Source organism: Hoplias malabaricus, chromosome 6, assembly GCF_029633855.1.
Source record: "Hoplias malabaricus isolate fHopMal1 chromosome 6, fHopMal1.hap1, whole genome shotgun sequence".
NCBI lineage: Eukaryota > Metazoa > Chordata > Actinopteri > Characiformes > Erythrinidae > Hoplias > Hoplias malabaricus.
Genome location: NC_089805.1, coordinates 28,735,278 through 28,760,613, shown reverse-complemented (window position 1 = coordinate 28,760,613; position 25,336 = coordinate 28,735,278). Strand labels below are relative to the sequence as shown.

Sequence of the window (25,336 nt, the reverse complement as noted above, 5' to 3'; positions counted from 1 at the left end):
AAATCACATAGTATTTGACATCTGGAAGGAAAAAATATAAAATAACAACTGGAAAAGACAGACCTTACATTTCACTTTTGGGCTTAGCAATATGAACAGTTAAAATATTCAGAAATGAGACTTAATATTTGAACTGAAACTGATCTGAAGGCTTCACCTTGAACTGCTCCTCAGAGGCGATGAGGACAGAGTGGCTGCCCTGCATGTCCGGAGCTTTGGCCAGGTCTCGGGAAACCTCATATGGCTCTGGCAGAGGATTACCCCTGCCATCCAGCACAGCAATGGACACGACTGGAGCTCTGTGCATTAGCTGAATCTCTTTTCCCAGCAGGGCCTCCACACCCTGCTCTGAGAACTTCTCCTGAGAGGGCACATCCAGAGCATACGCATACACACAGCCAGAATTTGTCCCGGCCCACATGGTCGGGCCATGGTGTGTTCCTGAGAAGGATGGAAAAATTTACAGACAGAAGGAGTTCCTTATTATTCCACATTGTGGAAGATCTAATCACTGTCACTCTTTCACCTCTGAGCAAGTAAGAACACTTCAGAAACATTTTAAGATACAACAGCCAATAATATCTGCCATGTATACACATCCACCACCTACGCAAGTCACATCTGTATGTGTCCAACCAATTTCATGGGTTCAATTGAGCTGTAAGCGCAGGTGCTGCACTAAAAACCATCTATTTCTCTCAAATTGTGAGAATCAGTATAAACTTCCAACAACATTAACCCGTCACACCCATAAATTCTAAACTATATGTCATGCAGATTTACAGTGTTAAATTAACAGTAATTAATTGTTCACCATTCCATGTGCTTGCAATCAAATGCCTATACAAATGCCATAAAATTTGTATTGCAGAATTAAGAGACAGGGTAGGGCTGGGGTTTGTGTGTTTCAGACAAAGATTAGACACTATTCCAAATCCAACAAAAACAGTTTATATTTAAAAAAAAGCCCTTGGGTGAGTCAGTCCAGCATATTGTACAACAGTACACATTTCGCAACAGCACTAGCAGCAAGTATTCTGAGAAATGAACACTTTAATTCTATATTATTCTGACTCACTCTGAGCATGAGTATGCTTTTTTCAGCAGTCTTGTAATCTCATACACTATAGTACATCACAGATGATTGTGAATTTAAAGAGTTGCATGGCTTTGTCAGCATTCGCAAGCAGGAAAATTAATCATTACTTATTGCCTTTATTTATGTTTAACAATTTCATTATTTCTTTAAACATTAAAATACACATGATGCATTAAAAACAAATTTCTTCTATACAAATAACCCATGCTTGATCTACATAGCTGCAATCACATCTGCAAAACAAGTATTGTCTCATGCACATACACATATCAGTAACTGATCTCCTACTAGTAAAATACAATTTTATTTTTACATTTTTTTTATTAGCACAAAATTTCCACACCACACATTCATAAGGACTTGAGCAGTGAGGATTTGTTAGTACCATCTCGGAGGAAAGTGTCAGCAAAGCAGAGACACCGCACGACCCCAGAGAGTGAGTCATCAGCCGAGCGAGGCTCTATCCGTCTCTGCACTGGTGTCACCTCAGCATCCTGCTCAGCTAGCTGAGCATTAGCCTCCTGAACCTTGAAACATCCCACAAGAGCAAATATTAGATACACAACTGTTAAAGAGTACTTCAGGGTTACAACTGAGGAGCTCTAGCTAGAAATATTTATTCATATAGCCCACTTTTATCTTGCTATATCAAATATTATTTTATATTGTTCCTTCACTACAAATAAGTGACCAACTAAAACGGTTGCCAAAAGGTAAGAGACCTGATCAACCAATTCATAGACAAAGAAAAGAACTACAATGTTTCGCATACTTATTTTCTGTTTTGTGAAAGCCTGAAATATGCTGACCGAAAAAAAAGGGAACAATTATAACATAGATGCTGATTAAGGACAACTGATGGCAGTAGATAAGAACTCACTTTACTGGAAGGACTGCTGACCAATACACGCTTCTTTCCAGACACTCTGCTCTTGCGGATCCTCCTGAACGACTGCCGGAGAGACTTCTTCAGTGATTTTACCCTGGAGAGAGGCCCTTCCATAGCCAGTGAGTCATTGGGGTGTAGTGTGCACCTGGGTTTTCAGAAATTTTTAAGTTTAATATTTTAAGCCAAGTACTTCTTAAAAGGGAAGAAAGGTCTCACAGGGAATGTAATACATGATTAAAAGCAATAAATAATTACAGAGAAATATAATGCAACAATTAGTTAACATCCATCGAAATAATAATTGTTGATTCTCAGATTAAAATTAGTTCTGAACATGTTACAACTACTTCGCAAAGCATTAGAATACCATGCTGGCTGGGCCTCAGTGTTACCTTGCCAATACTGGACTACGGCGATGGTAGTCAAAGAGGCCAAAGCCGTGACTGGTGCCAAATGCAATGAGGTTCCACTCTGCGTGAAGTGTTACCGCAGTAACCGCCGCAGGGGGCATGCACTGCACCAGGACAACAGCCTGGAATCCAGGAGCAAACAGCACAGAGCCAGACTTTGGAGGCAGCCTGTCATGACCCTTCCATGTAAAACCCTCTCTGTCCTGAAGAAGGTCCACGGTGGCCACATCAATCATATGATCAGACTTGTCATCACACAGATACAACACAACCACCTGAGAAAAGGTACAAAAAAAGCAGTACTAAAACACCCTACAATAACAAACAGTAATGGTGAGATGTATAATAGGATGTAGACATTTTTACTGCTAATGAGGAGAAAAGAATCTACCTGTCCTGCAGTTCCAGCCACCACAAGTTTTCCACTGTATTTGCACAAGCAAATCTTCTGAATTCCAAGTCTGGGGTCATCACTGTATGGGTCAAAACAGCCCACCTGCAGATACATGTGTAGTTCAATATCCTGTTAGGGTATAGTCATATCTCCTTATATGGGCAGTGCCTTCATATTTTACATTCCTGTACATACATACCACATACTTTTCAGGCATACATGTGCATGAAACAATTTTTTTCATATTTTCTGCATTATTAAATCAGTATTTAAACAAGATGATTCAGAGTGGCTTGCCAGGAAATGCACCATTCTGGATAATCGTAAGTCAAATTTGCTCACAATTATGATGATAGGAACCAAATATCTGAAGGATATAATGCCTAAAAGCTCTGCCAGACAGTTATTACATTAAATGATACCCGAGACCATTCAACAAGATAAGCTGTTGGCCTACAACACATCAGTTAAGAATCCATTTATTCTTGACTGGGATATATAGGCAGGGTAAAACTGAATATAAGGAGAAGAACATTATGAACATTAAAACTGTAACAGTCACAAAAATACGTAATTAAAAAAAATGAAAAATAGAAAAAATAAAGAAAAATAAATGGCCAGGGGAATTGTACTTGAAAACCCTAAATATTCAGTTAATACTATTGTCTTAAAAATGTGAACTCTAAATAACACACTCTGTATAAACGTAGTAACAACCAAAATACAGTAAACATAATGGGCCAGCCATGGAATTAAACAAGGAAAATATAGCAAACAATCCAGCTGTGCCATCCAGAGGAGGAATGTGCTTGGTTTTCTATGGATGCAAGCAAAGCATTTCGGTGCCTCAGACAGACAGTCTGCTTTTAATTAGAGTGGAAAAAAAAAGGAAAGGTCTGCAGTGTGAATCCCATAGGACATGCATGACTTTGTGCTAGACTGCAGTCCATAGCAGGAGGAAAGGTGGAGAGAGAAGAGACGAGCGAGGTAGGAAAACTAAAAAAAAAAAAAAAAAACAAGACTGCTGTGGTTTTAAAAGACAAATAAAAAAAAAAACGCCAAAGTACAATGAAAGGTTTAAACATTTGTCTGAGTCACTGATTTGCAAATTATGTTGACTTTAACGAATTTATTAAAACCAAATCAGTGTGGGTTTAATCAAAAAATCTGACCTTTCTAAAGGGAGGCCACTCCTCCTCGCCAGCCTGGGTCAGGCTGTCGTTGTGGTCACACTCCGTCTGGAAGATGTTAGCTGTGCTCAGTCTGTAGAGAGGCCTGAGCGACACTCCTGATGCGTCCCAGAAACGTACAGTGCCATCTTCATGACTGAACATAAAAACATAAGATGCGTCCCTGCCACTGTATTTTTGCAAGTAATATATTCCATGGAAAAACACCCCATTTGCAAGAGATTATGTGAATTTTAACAAAAATATTACAGACATGGAGCGAGTTCCTGCTGGTGCACAGACATTAATACTTCTAAAGCTCTTACCCAGTTAGCAGCAGCTCATGCTGTTTTGGATCAGGCGCCAAGTTTTTCCCCCCACGTATCGGCCAGTTCTGTCAAAACAGAAATTGTTACAGCTCTCATGAAGCAGCAACACCAATCAAATGGCACCAAACATCTGACACCCTTTACGGTCTCTGATGTAATAAACATTAAAAGCTTATACCCTGCTGCTAGTAGATGTTTTATTAAGGGCTGTTAAATAAAACCTCAGTGTTTGATTCCAAGCAATTATCTCTAAAAATATAGTGTTAGCATACTTTAGTCAGGCTTTACTGACTCAAAAATATATATATATTTTTTTTTTGTCAGAGCAAATTGGAAATTTCCATATACAAAATGCATCCAGTTTCAGCTTGTGATTAAGTCAGGATCTTTAGTTAAGCAAAAATGAAGTACCACAAACATAACTTCTTTTAGCACAAGCACTGCACATTTATATGAGCAAACTGACCGTGTGAGTCTGCAGAGGGCACTGCTGCAAGCCAGCACTGACCACCCTCTCCCACAGCTTAACAGGCACGTTTGAGATATGGTAGGAGCAGGTGATGGCAGAAGAGTGCAGAGGTGCCAGGTATGGGGCAGGGATGGTAGGCCAGCCTGCTGTTTGAAGGTCAATCACCACAAGCTCTTCTTCCAACAGAACAACCAGAGCTGAAGGGTCATCATATTCTGCCAACAATATAAATAAATAAATATAATAAAAAAATATATAATAAGCTAAAGCCACGGCTAACACTTAACACACAGCAAATCAATACATTGGCTGGGCCAACATTTTCCAAAACGTCTTTAGACACTCATTCTGAACATTAGTCAAATAGACTGTCTGCTTAGTCTAGTATCACCTGATTATTGGCACATGTACCCTCCCCCCATGCTTGACAGTCTATACTCTCAAAAAGGCTGTCATGCTGGTGGTACATTGTGCTGTCACTATGATGGTACCCTCTATTATTAGTCAGGGAAGATAATTTTATCTTATATTAATTATAGATTTTTAAGTTGTGTTGATTTCATATGCCTCATTTCATTTCCAGGACTTATAATTTATTATTTTATTTTTTTATGCAGTTCTGTAAGAAAAGCTTTAAAATATTGATCTCTCGTTTTGGAGAAGGGAATGTAACATACATTTAGGAACACAACTAAACTTTAAAATCATTGTTGTACATTTAAAACATATATTTACACTGTTTTTACCTTAAGTTACAATAAATGTACCCATACAGTACCTTTTTTCTGAAAGTATACAGCAGCCAGCTCTTGGCCCACTCACCCTTGTCTCTGTCTGTGCAGTGGATAGTGAAAAAGTCAATGACTCGTGAGGTAAAGTCAAGGGTAACATGCTGGCTGTCCTGCAGTATTGTTAAACAGTGTCTGTCTCCATAGCTGGCTCGGGGCATGCCTCCACTGAACAACACCAATGGAGCTCTGCAGAGAAAACACAGCGCAAAAGAGGATATCCCATTGAGTCAAAGAGGCATAGCTGAAACATGTGTGATTAGAGGCATTCACTTTTCACCCACTGCTGCCTAATGTTGACACAGACCCCGACTCTGTCGTCCTCCATAAGATCTTGTTCACAGCCTTGCATGGAAAAGGACCTGAGAGAGAGGGAAAATAAATAAATAAAAAGAAAAAAAGAAAAAATAAATAAACCATCAAGGACTGAAACATGTCAGAAAAATAGTCATTACACATGCAACAGCGCTTTAATATGTCATTTTATATTTAATACCGCAACTAATTAAGAAAACAGCAAATGTTTAATAAGTCTGTAGAAATTTATTACACTAATAAAAAAAATAGCAGAAAAGCTATTTCAACCCTTTGTTAGAGCTAGAAAAACATCAAGAGGCAGACCAATCCCCTTAGAAACAATTAAAGTCATATCAACCAACAAAACTGTTAGGAGTACAGCTTAACCACATAGTCAAAGGAATAAAGGTCTTATTCATAGAAGCTGATAGTCCTAATTCCAAATTTGATTAAGTCAGTGGTTCCCAAACTTTTTCTCCCATACCCCCCTTTTGTAGATGAGAATATTTTGAAACGTAACTGGTTAGCTTTAACACACATGGAATACAAGTGCCACTGAAGAGAAGTATAAGCACTGACTTACCATATGGTATAGTGGCGGTGACTGGTTCATGGGTGCAGGGGGTGCTGCTACTAACAGACCACACCATGTATCCACCATCACTATGGGAACTGACAAAACTGTCTGCAGTCCGGACCCAAACCAAGCTCTCCAGCTGCTGCAGACATAGCCCACACAAGCACACAAATACAATAGGTTAAAATCATTTGAACTTATGAACTGTCCATGACACACATCTAAAATTTCAGCCAAGATATGATTCACATACAGATGTCTGAACATAATTTCTTTTAAAAGGTGCAAACTGGGTGTAGTCTAAAAAGATCTATTCAAAATTTATGGAGACTTTAAAACCATTTAATGCTTTCACAGCTTTTTTTTTTCCTTTACCATCTTAATCACACTCCTTGCTGATGCTGTTGCCAGATTTCAAGTCATGACAAAACCAGTTGGGATAGGGCGAGTTATTAGAAATGCTGGCTTAGATGTGTGTAATTTGATTGTTAAAACTATTGTAATAGCCATAAAATGCAATCCTAAATACCAATGTGCTGTGCAAAAGCTCCTCTATTCAAAATAAACACACGGTCTGACAACAAACATGCTTGGCAAGAGGGGGAGTGGGCACAACAGTACTCTAGCACAATTCAATTCAAACAACTAGAGCTGAAGGGTCATCTGTCAACAATAATTAAAGAAAATGTAATTTAAAATAAATAAGATAAACCACATCTAACAAACGCACAAAGAATTCACAGCTCAGAAAAAAAGGCTTTTTCATTCATTCATTCATTGTCTGAAACCGCTTATCCAGTGAGCCTACCCGGAGCCTCACTGGGCGCAAGGGGGAAAAAAAAAAAATGGCAGTCGACCTGATATCAGATGAGCCCTAGAGTATCTTGCAACATTTCCCAATCCTTCTTTAGTCGCTCATTCTGAACATGTCTACATAAGACAGTTAACTGCTATATTATTCTTTTACTTTTACACAATGCTGCCAGCCTTACCAGGGACATATGTAATTCTTTGTGCTTGCAGTGTTTATATGTGACCTGAACTTGATAAGCAGTGCCAGACAATGTATGAAATGAACTGAATCCGTCATATTTCTAGACAACCACAGCGTGAGCCCCTATACTACTGATGAAGTAAAAATCTGCAGAAAAAACATGACAGCTTAGTCAAGTATCACCAGACAAGTGTGAATACATTCTGAATCTCTGTGTAGAGATTAGTTGTAATAGGCACTGCATGAGTTTAGAGTGAAGGAGGGGGGAGGTGAAAAAGAAGAGAGGGAAGGGAAAAGGGGGGGAAAAAAATAAATAAACAAATAAAAAAAAGGGACAATACTGACACCTTATCAGCTTGATCTATTACTGTCTGGTCAAGACAAAAACTGAACATCTAGCAGCCCCATAGCAGCAGCTGCCGAAAAATATTAGAGTAGGTGTCTCATACAAACACCTGCTTTCCCAAAAACCATAATCCCAGAGAATGCATACCTGCTTTCCCAGAAAAACGTTGTCTGCGTGTCGATTTTGAAGATCCCAAAGGACCACCAGGCCCCTGCTATAGCCAATGAGGATTTTATCAGGAAGCTGAGGATGCTCCTGTAGGGACTCCACTGGACCCAGGGACTTCCCACATTTGTATTCCTCTGGAACACTGCAGAAGAGAGCAGTTAGCGATCACATTTATAAGCAATTCCTGATAACATTTAGATAAGCTGCCAATGTTAATTCATTGGAGCTAACATTAAACCTCCAGGCTTTTCATTAGAGTACAATATCTTTTGTGTTAATTCCTATTAACCCTGAAATCTTCCCAGCACCAAAGGAAACGCAACGTATACTTGAAAGCAAGAAGAATTATGACAAAATGAAAAAGTAGTGTGTTTGGCAAAGTGGAATATTCTTTGTAGTGCGGCTGAGTTGAGTTCCTGCCTCTGCCTGGGAAGATAAAAAGCATGCCGCAACCACTTCCCTCTCGCCTAGTCCCACACCTCCTGAATCACTCAGCTGAGCTTACAACATGCTCTCACCATCAAAGTAATACTTCACTTATATGTTCTGTGTGCACTCACTGGTAAACATCACAGACAAGCGTGGTACATTACAATCCTCAGTATATCCAAGAGCCATGCTCCTGTTTGTTTTGTTAGTACTAGGACTGGAAACAACACATGCTAACATTTGGTAGCAATTAAACTGATTCATGTTTAAAGAGGTAGGAAAAAATAATAAAATAAGTTTAAAATGTAAATCTGTGAGTTTATACACAAAGTAAAATAGTACAAGGACAAAGCTGACAAACACTGAGCAGCTTAAAAATGGTTTGAAAGGCTGAATTATGATGACCAATCAAAAGCCATGGTAAGGAATTCCTCCATAGCCAGGGCATGGTTTCAAGTAGTGGAATGTGCACAGTACACCCACAGAGTAAGAATGAGATGCAACCATGACAGGAGGAGAAGGAGAAGAGAGAAACATGGAAAAGAGGGCCTGGAGTGCAAAAGTAGTGGCTTGGCTTGAGATAACGGCAGGACGCAATGTAACAAGAACAGCCTTAAATATAGTTCTTTTTGAAAAAAATAAAAAATAAATATATTCATTTAGAAATACAAATATATATTAATACAAAAAATAAATATGATAAAAAAAAATACATAAGTTAAGATTCTGTTTCACTGTATGTAGGCCTTATATTCTACTGGACAAGTATTCTTGAGACAAAATTACAAACCGGATCAACACAGAAGACTATTGTTTTTAACAGACCATTTCATGTATTTTTAGGGATTCCAGAATCCTGCTGATTCCCAGTGATGTGCTTGTGAAGCTTGCAGTCTCTGGCTCAAACGCCTCATCGACTAAGGCTCAGGGGATTTGGCATTTGGTACAAAAGCATTTTGTTCTGTAGTTTCCTGGCTGACACGCACTTATTAACAGTGGCTTAGACAGGCCGCCCATTTGCCTAAATTGTTCTCAGTTAATGAGCAGTTCATGGTCTCTTCCTCCAGGAAGATGAAGCTTGCAGTTAGACAGCCAGGCTATAAGGGGAATGAGGCACCAGGAAAGCTGTAATTTATCTTAACTTAAATGGCTCTCTTTATGTGGAGTAAGAGAGTGTCTTTTAATAGGCATCATTACAGTAATCTGGGCAGTTTATCCATAACTCAAATGTCATTTTTCATTCACATAAAAGGCAATGTTTAAAAAAAAAAAAAATAAAATAAAAAAAAAAAAAACTACATTGCAAATCTTTACATATTACAAGGCACCACTCCACATTCATAAATGCGTCATCTCTAAAAAAAATAAGACTGGAGTCATGGAGAAGTTGGCAGTGGTACCAGAAGGCCTTCAGAGCCTGTGTGTATCAATAAGCTGTAAAATACAGCCACAGCTGGACACAGATTGGTCGCTTAGCACTGTGGAAAAAGTTTTAAAAGGCCTCCCTAGTTTAAAAAAAGTGCCCCAGAGCAGTGTGAGGCTTGTCCTCATACCAAAAAGAGGAGAGCATTAAGAGGTAAACAATAGAGCTCTCAGTGCAGAATGTTGTCAGTCAGGAGGGAGTCCCCAAATTCTTGCTTTATGAGGTAAGCTCACGGGCAGTGGAATGTGTACACCCACCAAAGAGACTGAGGGAGCACAACCACAGAGATACTCACAAAAATTATGAATTATTTTTTAAAAATTTCAATACATATAAATATTGAAACTTGAATATTCTACATAAATACGACATAAACCATCACTAGACACTAGAAGTGTGCATACAGCCAATCAGAACACAACTGGCAGAATCTTGACAGTGACGCTAGATTAGTGCAATGATGGTATAAGACTCAACTTGGAAATCATGGATGTTGCATTTTCTTGGATAAAAGAGCAGTTGGACTATCCAATTGTTATAAGCACACAGTTTAAAAGGCAGCACCCGTGATGATGTAGGAGTGCATATGGCATGGTAGTCTTGCATATCCGTGAAGGCAATCGCAATCACACACACACACACACACACACACACACACACACACACACACACACACACACACACACACACACACACACACACACACACACACACACACACACACACACACACACACACACACACACACACACACACACACACACACACACACACACACACACACACACACACACACACACACACACACACACACACACACACACACACACACACACACACACACACACACACACACACACACACACACACACACACACACACACACACACACACACACACACACACACACACACACACACACACACACACACACACACACACACACACACACACACACACACACACACACACACACACACACACACACACAGAGAGAGAGAGAGAGGTAACATGCTGCAAATCCAGTTAAACAAGGCTAATCCACATAAACACTTGTTAGGTTGCTGTAGGGGTGTGGTTGGAAGACAAACAGATAGATGGAGAGAAATATCACCTTGATTGCATGATCTCATCTTGAAACAGAGATTTGTTCTGTAGAGTGAAAGATGGCAACTCAAGGAAGTGAACTCCACCACCCTCAGTGCCCACAACAAGGAGATCACAGCTGAGTTTGGGCAGAAGAACGGTCACTCTGGTTGCACTGTGGGATTGTACACAAACACTGTTAAATACAGTATGATCAACATAATATCTCATTAGCTGAAAAGAATAAACGACAAAAAAAAACAAAAAAAAAAAAAAAAAAACAGCAGAGACATACTTGGTGCTTTCAATGCCAGGTCTTCCAGGGAGGGTGAAGCCTCGCACTTCCTCCAGTTGGGAGCAATGCTCTTTTTGCCCAATTTCCCAGAGGTGCAGAGTGTTGTCATCCAATAAAGAAAGAATCCTGCCCTGTGATCAAAAGCATGTACTGAGGCTGAGTATTAAACCATATCAAAGAAGACCACATTAATTAACTCAGATTTATATTGCACAATATATGATTATGGGCAAGGACAAACTGCATTACAGCATGGAGTTGTTTTTACCTGTCCATGCAGGAAGTATAACTGTGTGACCGTAGCAGTCTCTCTGTGAAGTCCAGTGAACTCCACTCCAGGAGCTCCATATCTGAATGTAAAATCAAGGAGCTTAAGAGTATTTATATAATGATCTCTAATAAATCCCTTCAAATTTTGACCTATTCTCAAACATTCATCATAACAAAACAGCCCTTTACCTTTTCACACAAGATCGAGATCTTATGTAATTGGGCATCTGCATCTTGATAGATTTTGTTGGAATTCATTGTTTACAAAAGTTAACATCAACAGTGATAGCTAATGTCATGGCAAGTAAACATGTCTTTCTTCTTAGCCTGTTACAATGTCAGAGATACTCAAATATTGTTTTACTCCCAGTGGCAGTTCTGACAAAAAGAACCAAAGCTGAGGAAATTTATGGAAATGTAGAAGAATGCGCTGTTCTTTAGAGAATCCGTATTTTTCACAATTTAATTTTTGCTTGAGGTAACTTTAGAAAACATAATATTTAAAGCACAGTTGCAGCTTTCAAAACAAGTTACGCAAATGAGCTTCAGAATTACAGTCTGATTAAGACTGAGGTGGGGCTGAAGGACAAAAAACACTTCAGACTAATTATGCTGTAAAAAAATGAGGATTTCTTCAATATTAACCTGCATCTCACACGGGTAGTGAAATACTGGAGTATCCAATACATTCTTCATGATTCTAATGATTCTAGAATCAATCACTTGACTAGTTGACAGAACTGAAATTCTTGCTCAGTGGAACTGGAACAGATTATACTTGCAATAGAGGAGCAAAAAGTGGCTATTGTAGCCTGTTTTTCATTACACCCCAACCCCCCACATTAACAAAGGAGTGGATATCTAGGTCAAATAAGTCTCATGCTCCATGTAAAACAATACAAAACCTTGCAGATGGCAAGACATCCTCATTTGAGATCATAACCATTGTGCAAGCCCTGCAGTTCTCACAAAAGAACAAAACTGACAGACAAGTAGAAGACAAGGAGGAAGATTTCTCACATGTGTAGGGTACACTGTTGAAACAAATATCTGCAAGCTTCAGGCCGATATATTCCCTCTTGCAGACTTCTTGCTCATATTAAATGGGAAAGGGAGGGGGAGGGCCCACATCTGGATGAGTGTAAGGAGTAGAGACAGATGCAGGCGTGGCATTATGCCTCCACAGCATGGAGGAACAAGTTCAAGACGGAGCTGAACTCCAAACAAAGGGTAGCCTGTGCCACAGACTGAACAACAGAAGCTGCATGTCAGCCTAGCCACCCCACACTGATGAAGGGCACTGGCCTCTATGGGCTTACACAACCCCACATCTCTCCACACAGGCCACTCATAAGAGCCCCATCCACTCCCAGCTTCCTGCCATGGCAGCATGACTATTATGTCACACGGGGAATCAGGCATGCTGCCATGTCATTTGCAGAGGGACTCTTAGCTAAGGACTCTCAGCTGTTTTAAATATTTACAAAGAAATTAAATAAAATGAAGAATGCACCAAATGTTAGGCCCGCAAACTTTGACTGAAAAATAAATAAATACATAAATAAAAATGTCATTGCATGTGCAGATTTCCTACTTAGAATTCTGAAGAAAAATCAATTTGGGATCAAGAAGGGATCAATAAGAAACTCTTTACAAATCATTTGAAATAAATAAATAAATAAAAACCCACATGTACATCTACTGAAAATTAACAGACAAGCCACAAAAACTAATATCAACAATTTTCCCCCAGTAACAGACCAGGGCAGCATCAAAACCTAAAAGGGCTCTGACTCAAAGTGAGAATTCATATTCTATTCTCCTGTTGTTTGTTTTAGATGGAACAAGTCCAAAGTGTATCCTCTGCAGCAGCACAAAGCCGTCTGGTGACAAAAACAAAGCTTCACAAAATAAAACTTCCCTTTCCCTTGCTCCTCCTGCTCTGTTATTTTGTGCAACATCATTCTTATGAGTTAAGTGAAGTGTGTTAGGATTTAGGTGGGGGTGTGAGTGGAACGTAAGGAGGATGTGTAGTGGGCTGGAGAGGGAGCCATGCAGCAGTGGTCTGGGCCCCAGTGCTGGAATGCATTGGGTGTGCAGGGATTAAAACACAGGAGGAGAAAGAGGAGGGGCCAAGAGCAGCTGTATGAAGCCTTCAGAAACAGGCCAGATTATTCCACAGCCCATTAATCATTAACAGAAAGGCCTCAGCTTTTAGAAGGAGACAGCCAGCCCCCTCCCCAAAAAAATGTCCTTACAATCAACTTAAATAGAATTACACTTTCCTTCAAAGCTTATTTGACAGTCTGCTGAAATGCACTCGTAGATCAAGCAGATTTGAACATGGTCAGTGTGTAAATATTCCATTCAAAGACGTATCAATTTTGTTGGTAAAAAATTGAATAGGGATATTAAGTAAGGGATTTCCTGTTTGTTTACAACAGATTCCTATTACTTTCAGAATGAAACTTATTGCAGTTTTCACTTTCCAGTTACACCAGGCAATGCTGGTATACTTTCCGCCCCCCTCCCAATATTTTGCTGTGTGCAGTATCTCCAGCCTTCCTATGAAATATTATAAAAACTGACACCTATGTACAGCTCATTCGGACAGAAATCTGTGTAAAACACTTGGCAGTATCCACTAACTAGGAATCAGACAGAGTAAAATTAATCTATAATTAAACCTGAAAAACACTCCAAAACTGCTGGGATAGGGACAAAAAAAGTGAAAAGTTTATAGAAAAGTCAAGTGGCACCGTTTTGAAGAATTATACAATCAACATCCACCAAAGGCTAAGTCTTTGCAAGCAGAAGTAGGTCATTGCTTAAAGTACTGTCAACTTAAAACAAAACATTTTTCAATGCAAGTTTACATAAAATATAGCTTTATCACCCACGCTACTTAATATCATGAAATGATTGAGGAAATCAGGTCCCTGTAGGGTAAGACTGGATATCAATGTTGAATGAATGTGAACCCAGAGCCCTCAGACAGCACTCAGACAATCCACACTGCTCAGAAGACTCAATCCACACACACACACTGGCAGCCAAATGTGTACAACGTACTCTCAACCAGGAACGACCGTCCACCTGGAGGACTGCATCGGGCACTAGGGTTTAACCCAGGATAGAGCGCCAATCCATATCTGGGCTCACACACATAGCCATTCATTCACAAGGACAGTTATTAGAGAAGCCAATTCACCTACCCTCCATGTTTTGGGCTTATTTTGGGTTTTTGGAAATATAACCATGTGGGCTTGGTAGTTCTTCAAAAACTGTTGTCACTTAAAGGCAACGTTTATGGTTGCAGGAAAAGACTTCTCTCTGGTTTGTTTATGTTCATTGTTACGTCAGTATCCATGAAATGGGTGACATGCAAATTTGAGAAGTTTCCATTGACACCGAGGTTAACACTGAGATTCTAGAGAGGAATTTGCTGCCATCATGGTGAAATAATTTCCTGGGAAGCCCATGGTTATTTCAGCAAGACAATGCCAGCCCTAGTTCTGTATGTGCTATAACAACATGGCTTCATAGACATGGAGACTATGTGCTTGACTGACATGCCTGCAGTTCTCATCTGTCTGCTGGAGAATATGAAGAGGAGACCAGAGACGGTTGAGCAACTGAAGTCTATAAGGACAGAATGGGCACAAAATAAATAAATAAATAAATAAATAATAAAAAAAATAAATAAATAAAGTTTAACAATTAGTAACCTCAGTTCTTAAATGTTTTGAGGAATGTCACGTAGATTAAATTAATTTTTATAACAAAATTCCAGAGGAAGGTACCTTTATTTTAGCGAAGATGAACACACCAGAAAAAACTAAACGGCTAACTGCCTGATGCACAAGCATGACACCAGTCTCTCACAGCAGGGCACGGACTACGTGCATGACTGACTACATGTCCCTGTGTGAATTAGGTCGGAATGTCCCCAGTAGCCCCAACAACTGCACACTCTCATCCAGAGGATTCATGTCTCTGGAGGTGGTACTGGCGCACAACTTGTGTGTTTTGGATTGTTGTAGGACATGACATCTTTCCCTTGCCCCTCCTTTAATAAGTACATGTAAAGCATATTTAGCCCACCATGATTTTAAAACAATTACAAAAAAAAAAAAAAAAAAAAAAAAAAAACATAACATGTCAACTGCAAACTCCAGTAAATCACTGATTGGACACATTAACACGTTTGCTCTCATGGTAAACGTGGTACTCTGCACATTCACATCATTATGAATCAGATTACTTGTAGCATGCTTTGAAACAGAGAATTTCATCAGATTGGTGGAGTGTGTGCATATATAAACACATCAGACTACAATCGGAAGGGATTCAATCAGATTGGAGACTTTTGCATGTAAAGCTGTAAAAACATAGTCACTTTAGTCCATTTAATCAAACCAAGAACTATCACCATAACAAAGAATACATAAAGCCTTCAACAGTTTTTTCCACAAGTTCCCAGGTGATTTAATAACACATTTACATTTAAGGCATTTGGCAGACACCCTTGTCCAGAGTGACAAGGATCAAACACAACAAAACCTTCCTTACCCCATCTAACTATCCCTGTTCAAAATGACTTGTTTCAATCCCTGCTGAGAATGACCCTCTGTTTATGCCAAACACAATGTGCCCAGGAATTATGTTTATAGGAGAGAAACATTGGTTTTAGTCAGTTTCACTTTGTTCACTGTTCACTATTTAATCAGTACACACATTTCTCTGTAATTATGCTTATTTTGTAAACAAAATCATGATCAACCAAGTGTTATGTTATCTTAACTTTTTCTTCATTTAACCTTGTGTTTACATGCAAACTACAAGGACTGCAGAATCTTGTAAATGACAAGTGTTTTTATGTGGACCATGTACACACCTCCAACATCTAAGACCAACAAGTGAATGTGATGACAAATGTGATTTATCTAATCTGTGCGTCTTTAATCATGGCCGCTTGCCATTCTCAAAGCAAACAATGTGATAAGCCTAAATCTGAGCACTTTTTTGGGCCCCTTGCCACTCTCTGTGCTCTAGTCAAACACAAGGGAAGGTCTAAAGTCCAAAGTAGACATCTCCTCTCCCCATTCCCTCAACAATACCAAACTTTTATTAGAGAAAATGCACGACTCAGTTATTTCTTCCTGCCAGTGTAGCAGTTTGAGTCCTGTTTATATATTTATGTAACTTTTTCCATTAACCAATGAAACAAATGCTTGGTTGGCCTATTACAGACCAAATAAAGCTTTTTACAGGGCCATTTTGACTAATTTAAAGTACAGGAAATGTGGAAATTTGTCATGCCTTTACACAAATACTGTGAAATCTACGTTAACAAAAAATAACAATAAATAATCCCTAGTTGCCATGTCTCCTTGGTCCTTCCCCAGGGTGGAGTGGCATGTTAAGTTCAAGCCACACTAGAGAACACTCACTGGTGGAATTAGCAGGAGTTTATGGTTCTTCTTCAAGCTGCATCAGCATGAAAATGCCAGGTTTTACCCTTTATAAATTCCTCAAAACGATCCTTTACTGTGCATTTTTACACACCACCTCTAAAAAAGGAATTCGTAAGCATAAAACAAATATTAAATAAGGATTCCTCACAGCACTTGTGCTCTTCAAACTTCCAAAAGCCTAAAGTGCATTAAAAAAATCTGGAGAGTCCCATGGAGGTTGAAAAGTGGACTACAAGGAGGGGGGAAGGGGGCAAATTTTAAGCTCCCTGTGTGTGTCCAGGAGGCCTGCATCTGAATACTAATGACTTGTGACTGATGCTTCCACAGAGTGAAAGACAGCAAGAAAGAGATAGAGTGAAGAATACGTGAGAGCAGAAAGAGAAAGAAATGTGATAGAAGAATGAGAGTATCAAAGTGAGCAAAAGAGAGTTGGAAAGAGACCAATTAAGTAAGAAGCGAGAAAACATAATTTGATATTTAAGTATCCCAGAGCAGCACAACTGAAGAAATGGGGACTAAGCAAACAGGAGAGAGTGCTTTGAGAGAGAGCTGACATAATGAGGGAGTCTACACGACTGTTTCTTCAGCTGCATTCAATCAGAAGAGAGCACAGCGCAAGAACGTGAGTTAGTCATGAAACATGAGAATATCAGTCCTTCATGCTGCGTCCTGCAGGACCCAAAGTTTTGATAAGCCTTCACTTCGGTCCAGATAAATATTTCAGATTTTGCAGTGGCACCCACCCCCACAGGTGCTGAGAGGGAAAGGTGCTGTAGAGGAAAAGACCCGCTGCAATGCACAAGAAGCAGATGATTTGTGCACTGAAGGACAATTCCCATTCACACAGCTGTATCAGTGTATCAGCTGATCCCACAAGCTGCTGAAATGTACTCCAGCTCAACTCCTGATGGGGGTTAAGACAGTTAATACATGCCTAGATTAATCTAACTGTAATGTTAATGTCAAAAGCTAGCTACCAATAGCCCAACCAGCAACATCATGTTTATAAGGGAAATTTAAAATTTTCTGCTGAATAGATTTACATTTACACCGTTTGGCAGACAGCTTTATCCAGAGCATCTTTCAAAAGTGCTTTGTATTAGCTAAGATTTAAACAAGTATTCAGTAGTTTGATATAAACACCAAAACGGCCATTAAATGGGTGCCTTTCTGAGTTTCAGGGAAAAAAAAACAAAATTTCTGGAATACTTAAATCTGAAAGCTACTGAAAGACAGTACCATGAAAATCAGGTAGTATATATATGTAACCATTTTGTCTAATAGACTTCCATGAGGAAAAAGCTGTGAATAATTTAACACATATCTTTGGTCACTTCCATAATATACTTGAAAGTAAATGTTGGCATTACATTTTCATTTATAACATAGGTTTGCTTCAAAATGTCTTTTCAAGGAAAGTGAAGGATAAAAAATATCACCAAAATTCTCAACTTTATATATAAAAAAAAAGATAAAAAAATAAAAATAAAAAATACTTATAAATTCACACTAAGTGTTGTGGACCTCAAAATGCAAAGTGCATACAAGCACTAACATGGAAATTTGGAGACCATCAAATAGAACTAGTGTCAGAAAAGTGTAACTGCCCCTGGGAAGAGCATTGTCACAGTCCAAAGCAGAAGTATCCAAGCACTGTTTTGACAGTGCAATAACAGATACATTGGAGAACTCTAAATCAAGTTCAAAAACACTCAGCATTGGAAAGCAGCAGCACATCTCGATTATTTGGCAGCTGGAGCAGTGGCCTTTGAAACTGCCTCTAAAGACACCCTCAGCAAGGCCAGGCCTGGCGACAAAGCCTCAGCAGAACCTTGTCCTTACAGCAGAGGCTGAACTCGGGGCAGGACAACATACATTCTTCAGGGGTGAACCCAGTTTCTCGAACAGCGTCTCTATTCCAGACATCTCATTACTTTCCATACTCCCATGCGCCTCAACACCCCTCCCCCTTTACAACAGTCCCCTACACTGTGCCTCAATCTGTGGTTGGAGTAAAGGCATGTTCTTGAACAGCCAAGCTCGTATTTCGAGGTTTGCATGAAACCAAACTGGAGCAACAAAAGAGACACCAACAAACATCTTATTTCAACATGGGCTTACAGAGAGCAAGCAAAACTAGAGGACTGAAGTTCAAAGACCCTACATGTTTATGTGATATAACTAAACACATCGATTTGGACTCAGAAACATTGGGTAATATTTAGAGCAGGGTGGTAAGACCTCATAACACTTACATATTTTTGATTGGACAACAATGACATGCATCTCCAATATTGCAACTTTACAGGAGAAGGAAAAACCTTATTAAATTTTAACGGAAGGCAATGCAGAAAGATTTTAATCAGAGTCAGTTTGGAGCATTTCTATTGGTCCATTCATCATGATGTTTTCAGACAATGTGTTCTAATGATGTGGTAAATTAATAATTGACAAAATGGAGACCGTCATCAAATCTTGGTTAACTGGCATAGCATATGGTGATGTAATAAAGCATAGCTTTGCTCCACATTTGAGGAATGAACTAAATATGAAAACATGAAAACTAATATTTACTATTTGAAAGTTCTGATAATTAAACTAACAACACTCATATCAGAATGATATATTTTCTTAAATTGTTATAAATTTAATGATGTTTCCGATTAAACATATATTCATTGCAACTGGATATGTGACTGAGAGGGAATAAAAACTTTATGCTGTCAGAACAGAATAAAATATCACTATGGCCTTTACTTCTGAAAGCACAGGACACTCCAATCACTGTTCAAAACTTCCTTATGGCATGAGCCACATTTAAGGAATAAACTAAGGTGAAACTTAAAAACTGAGGAAGTGTGTACAAAAAATACAGAAGATAGCCCTGAATCAATCACATGCTTCGGACCAGAGCCAAACCCTGCTTCTGAGTCCACTCCCGACTGGCTGGCTACGATGGTAAAACAAAGCAGATCACACCCACACTGCCTTTGATGTGCACATGACACATCTGGTGTCCGAACACACCCACAGCAAAAGCTGTTTAATACTACTACGCAAACTACTATACTATGTTACTATATGACAAGTTACCAACAACTTGGAATATAAATGAAAAATTGCAAGGACTATAATGAATGCACTGGCAGAATGCACATTAATTCAGTAGGGGTCATAATGCCATCTCCATCTGTCAGCACCTAAAACAAAGGCAGATAAATTCAGTGTTTATCTAGAGTTCAGGATAGTAGAGGAATGGTGAGAGCAGGAATGTACAGACTTTGTTGCCTAACCAATTCAAGGTGGACGCTGCATCACCACACCACACATGCTGAGCAGAGCAGCTTTATTGGCTAAGGTCAAAAGCACCATGTATCAGTGTCAAAAGTAGGCTAAAAGGAATCTGTTTTTTGTTTTTTTGTTTTTTTTTTTAATAAACATCAGCTGACAATGTCAGTCATGTTTCTAAGAAAGAACATAACATCAGAAATGACATCCAGGAACAACTTTTTACTGCAAGCATTCTCAGAAATAATTCAGAAACATGATTTAAGAGCGTTGAGGTCCCTCAAGCTTTGAGCATAAATGGAGCGGGTCTGCTGAGGGAACACTTTACGAGAGGCTGACCACGCCACTCAAACACAGGGCAAAAAAAACAGAACCCCGTAATCCTACGTCTGCCACCCCTCTCACCACAACTACACACCCATGTGCACCCAGACGGAGGAAATGCTTCCAAAACCAAACCCTTCATTAGCTAACCTCAGAACAACCTCTTCCTTTCCCACCTATCAGCCCTGCCACTATCCTGTTCAGCCTTTCCGCAGTGAAGCAGCTCATACAGGAGCTACTGAGGGTCTGCAGATTTATGGGTATTTACAATTAACAGATGGTCTTTGAAAGTTCTGATAATTAAACTGACACCACTCATATCAGAACAATATTTTCTCTTATAGTTATAAATATTAATGATGCTTCAGATTAAACATGTATTCATTGCAACTGGATATGTGACTGGAGATGGAACAATAACTATGGTTTGTAAGTAAATTTTATGGTTTTAAAAATGCTATTTGAAAAGTTACAAATACTACTAAAACAACACTTACTATACTACTAAAATATAATGGCTACATAACCTTCTACATCCCTAACAAGAACAGATGCAACCGCAGCCTTCCTCAAGGGCCATCAGTCCAGAAAATGACTCAGGGCCCTAGAGCCAATGATTGTCAGCTGGGCTGTGCTTGACAGTACCAGCCTCCTTTAACCAAGCCTTACAGCAGCTCAAAGGTCTGTACTGTTTTCATGATGCCCACAATTACAACAGCTCAGAGAACGTCCTTAACCGGACAGAAGAGCACAAATTCTGCAGAATGCTTCGTTTGCTCTCTGAATGTTAGAAAAACAAATCCTGAAGACATTCCTTAGGACTCCATCCATGCTGATTAACCCAGTCCAAACAGACCAGATAAATCACAGGTCACCAAGGGAGTCTCCAACACTGCAGTCTGATAGGAGTAATTACACCCTCCTGAACATTCCTTTACCCTAGAGTATTAACATGCACATAGTGACCTGGAACATGTCGACTCCAAACACATTCAACTCTGGGAGAGATCTGGGGGAATTTTCATCTTTGATAATACATAAAAATCTTTCTTTTTTTTTCTAGCTCACTGACAAATAATGTGAATGTTGTACGATGACTTTCCAGACTACAGAAAGTTCCAAACTCCAAAATTATAGTAGAAAAGTTTCCCCACAAGAGCCACAGAAGCTCACTAATTAAGTGTCATCAATGAAGCATAAAGTAGGCCACTTTCTCATTATTTGCACGTCTACCAGTGCTCCAATTAAAAGAACCACGAGCCCAGAACCTGTTCAAAACATGCCTTCAATCATGTTCAGCAGCTGCTCAAAAGAAAAAAACAAATCTGGAATAGCAAATGTTACACATTCAAACTGCAAGTAAATAAAAGACAGGTTAGGCCTCCTGCCTCCCAAGCTCTTTCTTTTAGGCATTTATCCCTAAAAGGGACAAATGATAATTATAATAATAATAAAAATAATAATGGTAATAAAAGTTTAACACTGAAAAATGCAGTTTATATATACTCACCATCAGGTACAAGGAGACACAAGCATAGAACTCCTATTTGAAAAGGATACACTTTAATGGCTCCTGACTTTGTTCCAATAGCCATAAGCTGCAGTTTTGGGTCATATGCCAAAGCACTCGGCTGATTGGGGAATCCATGTTCAACAGTCTGGATAAAAGGAAAAGAAAACACATGCTTTAGTTTCTCCACTGCCTACATTTGGACTGTGATGAGACACTAGCTCAGCATTTTGACATCTCATTATACCCCATTATAATGAGGTAGCAAGATGAACTTCATAAGCAACATCAAAAGCTGTCTAATTTCACACAGTCTCACTCAGAGCAATTAATGGGGTGAAACATTACTTAAGTAGGTCTACACTATGCAGTCTAAACAAGGAAATGATTTTCTACCAGAATACAAGAATGTAAAACTGCATAACGACACTAACTTTATGATGCAAGACTGGTACAATGTGCACTGGATGTTCCAATAAATATGTTCTACATTATTGTTAGGGATGCCGGATGGTGAAACCATACTGATTTTACATCAAAGAATTATGCAGATTTAGCCAATATTTTAAATTGCTATTTGATGGCGTATGAACTGTACCCAGGAAGAACAGACTATTTGGTGATGCCAGTGATTTTTTTTTTTATATTGTCTGTATTTTTAGTCCTATATAAATATGTTATATTTCTCTACTAATCCAAGAGGGAGAAACAGAAAGGCCAACTGAACACACCATTTCAAACTACCACAAATGCAACTCCAATGAAAAGCTTAATGCACTGGAGCAGAACATGAACTGCCCAGATCTGTCACTTCAATGGACAGACATCTGTACTAACTAGAACTGTGAACAGAAATGCAGTGACTATTCTACCCACCAAATATTCCCACATTGATATATTCCTGATTATTAGTCTTTTTTGTTTGTTTTAAAACTTTTGTATAAAATATAAACATAAAATCTAATGTATTAATAACAAGTCAAGGAAGAAATATTTAAAGCGTTTATGCCAAACCAACCAAGAAATGTACACATGTCCATACAATTATGAACACTCCTTCCAATTAATGAATTTAGCGACTTTAACTGCACCCACCACTGATCCAGACACTCAGCTGAGCAAGCCCAATTAATCTCTATAGAAAAGTAAGGTTTGTAAAAGGTTACTCTGGGGTAGCTGCACAACCATGGTCACCCATGCTCAAAATTGTGGTACGATTGGTTCAATGCCTCCAGGCATTTGGCTGTATAGATAAAAAAACTCTTCCACTCTTTATGGAGTAACAGAGCACTATTCAATATGTCTTGCATGAGGAGGAGTGACATTTGTGATTCAGAAGAAATCACCCAACATGAGTTCTGCACCTCACTGTTATAACACTAATAATTGGCACTGAATGGCATAAAACTCTCAAAGTAAATACTCCGGTGTGTATTGGAAATCCTAAACAGAATATTAGAACCTGTCATTGCAGCAAAACCAAGACCAATATTTTGTATTTGGGGAAAAAAGGGACAAGCAGGTTTCCACAATCTTCTGGGCATGTAGGTATATGAGGAACATGGGCTTGACATGAAGTACGTGGGCAGCAGCTGCTTTTGCACAAAACCAGGAAGTCTGATATTTTAAATGACCGGGCAATCATCAGACATTTCACACAGTGTCAAGATGCCTCATCGGGTTTACACAGACAGTGTCATCCTGTCATTGCTAATTTTCTCTGAACTACAATGTCAGCATTAAATCTTAAATAAAACACCAGAGCCAAGTCAGCGTATAGGCTCTTTTAGAAAGTGTGTGACATTTTAGTTTACAACTTTAATAGCTATTCAGTAAAGATGCACTGTTGATGAACTGTTCCTAGGATTACCTAAACAGAAGGCAGCCAGCCTTTTCATGCCCACAGAGAAGAAATGTTGCTGTATCCTAATGTTGTTGCATGTGACATTACTGAATAATTCTCAATTAATCTTAGCAAAACTCAGATCTCCGGTTGAAGAATTTAGCTTTTGGCAAACAGAGCCCTCTCCCTCTTTCCATATCCATTGTGTTCACACATAAAATGACCTGAGATTTTGGCAAAGTTGAAAGAGACAGATGATTTGTAAATCAGAGTAGGACCTTACTCTATTCTTTGTTTTTGCCAAACGCGCTCATTGTGTAGATGTTGTAGTGGTGCTTCTTCACTGGGAAGAGTACCGATTGAGTTTAGGGTGGGGGTGGTGTTTGGGGTAGTCAACAATAAGAATGGTGTTCAGACTTACACAATTTATGAAGAATTCCAACTCAAAAAGACAAAACCACAGACAAATAAGTCTTAAAACGTACGAAATTTAAAGTAGACTGAAAGATACGCGCAGACGTCACCATTAACACTGTTTATGAACGTTAAACTTTAAGGTCATGTAATGACTCAGTCCAAAAACCGTTAAACGCTGGGGCGAGAGGCAGTGGACAACGCACAGTTCCTCAACCGCAAAACTACGTACAGAAATACTACATTAACCTAAAACGAGTCTGCAAATCAAAAGCGCACAGAGTGGAAACCCGGGCTGTGTTAGAGCCTCCTAAACCGCTCTCCGGGCCAAAGCTCCAGCCAGAACTCCGGACTGCCCGCCTGTTCTCGGAGAGGAAGCACTAACTAGACCGTGCCTCATGTCCCACGTACCTTATTGAACGCAAAAAGGTCCTGCTTGATTTTCTCTCTCTGTGGGTCGTTTCCCTGTCGTCTGAACCTAAACTTCATCATCCTGAAGCCTGCACAGTGTACCAAAACCCACAGCGTCTTTCACTGGGAAATCCGTTATGGTTTAAACGACGCCAAATAAACTACCAGGGTGCTCCCATACAGACTCCCTGGGTCCCTCTTCTCAGGTTTTTGTGTCCGCTCTTCAGAGCCGACCAACTATTCGCCTGTGTTTATGCAGTTTGACCACAGCGCAAGTTCACAGGATCCACCGCGTCGGGGACCAATCACAGCTCAAGAATCCTCGACCAATCCGCCAAGCCACGCCCCCGGTCACCACTGCGGATCCAAAACACGGTCCGGATCACACTGAAATGGACTCGCCTTTAACTTGTCGGTTTGGTGGTGTTTGAACTCTGGAAGAGGTAACAAGAGTGAAATAAGCAGTAAACCCCATGGTTGAGCACTTTCCTCTTGAAACAGCTGTGTTCAAAAGACAGCCTCAAATGGGTGAATTTAAACAGACAGTGATGTCACAAACCTGAGGAATCTTCAACTTGCAGCACAGGGCTATTCACTTTAAAGTGTAGACATAATTTTCTGTCATCCCGTCAGAACA

General features: G+C 39.4%; 1 protein-coding gene across 1 annotated transcript in view; it reads right to left on the bottom strand.

Annotated features, from left to right (window-relative positions):
* The window catches only part of llgl1 (LLGL scribble cell polarity complex component 1), a 29,545-nt gene extending 4,587 nt beyond the window's left edge, over positions 1 to 24,958 (bottom strand). The window contains exons 1-17 of the mRNA XM_066675183.1: positions 24,700 to 24,958; positions 22,082 to 22,179; positions 11,431 to 11,512; positions 11,163 to 11,293; positions 10,896 to 11,042; positions 7,909 to 8,071; positions 6,428 to 6,563; positions 5,855 to 5,909; positions 5,582 to 5,736; positions 4,757 to 4,974; positions 4,288 to 4,355; positions 3,965 to 4,118; positions 2,790 to 2,894; positions 2,381 to 2,673; positions 1,980 to 2,133; positions 1,485 to 1,626; positions 158 to 441 (exon numbers count right to left, since the gene is read on the bottom strand). Coding sequence (XP_066531280.1) covers positions 158 to 441; positions 1,485 to 1,626; positions 1,980 to 2,133; positions 2,381 to 2,673; positions 2,790 to 2,894; positions 3,965 to 4,118; positions 4,288 to 4,355; positions 4,757 to 4,974; positions 5,582 to 5,736; positions 5,855 to 5,909; positions 6,428 to 6,563; positions 7,909 to 8,071; positions 10,896 to 11,042; positions 11,163 to 11,293; positions 11,431 to 11,512; positions 22,082 to 22,179; positions 24,700 to 24,780 — 2,466 coding nt within the window. The 5' untranslated portion in view covers positions 24,781 to 24,958. The remainder of the gene's footprint in view (positions 1 to 157; positions 442 to 1,484; positions 1,627 to 1,979; positions 2,134 to 2,380; positions 2,674 to 2,789; positions 2,895 to 3,964; positions 4,119 to 4,287; positions 4,356 to 4,756; positions 4,975 to 5,581; positions 5,737 to 5,854; positions 5,910 to 6,427; positions 6,564 to 7,908; positions 8,072 to 10,895; positions 11,043 to 11,162; positions 11,294 to 11,430; positions 11,513 to 22,081; positions 22,180 to 24,699) is intronic.
* Between the last annotated feature and the right edge of the window lie 378 nt (positions 24,959 to 25,336).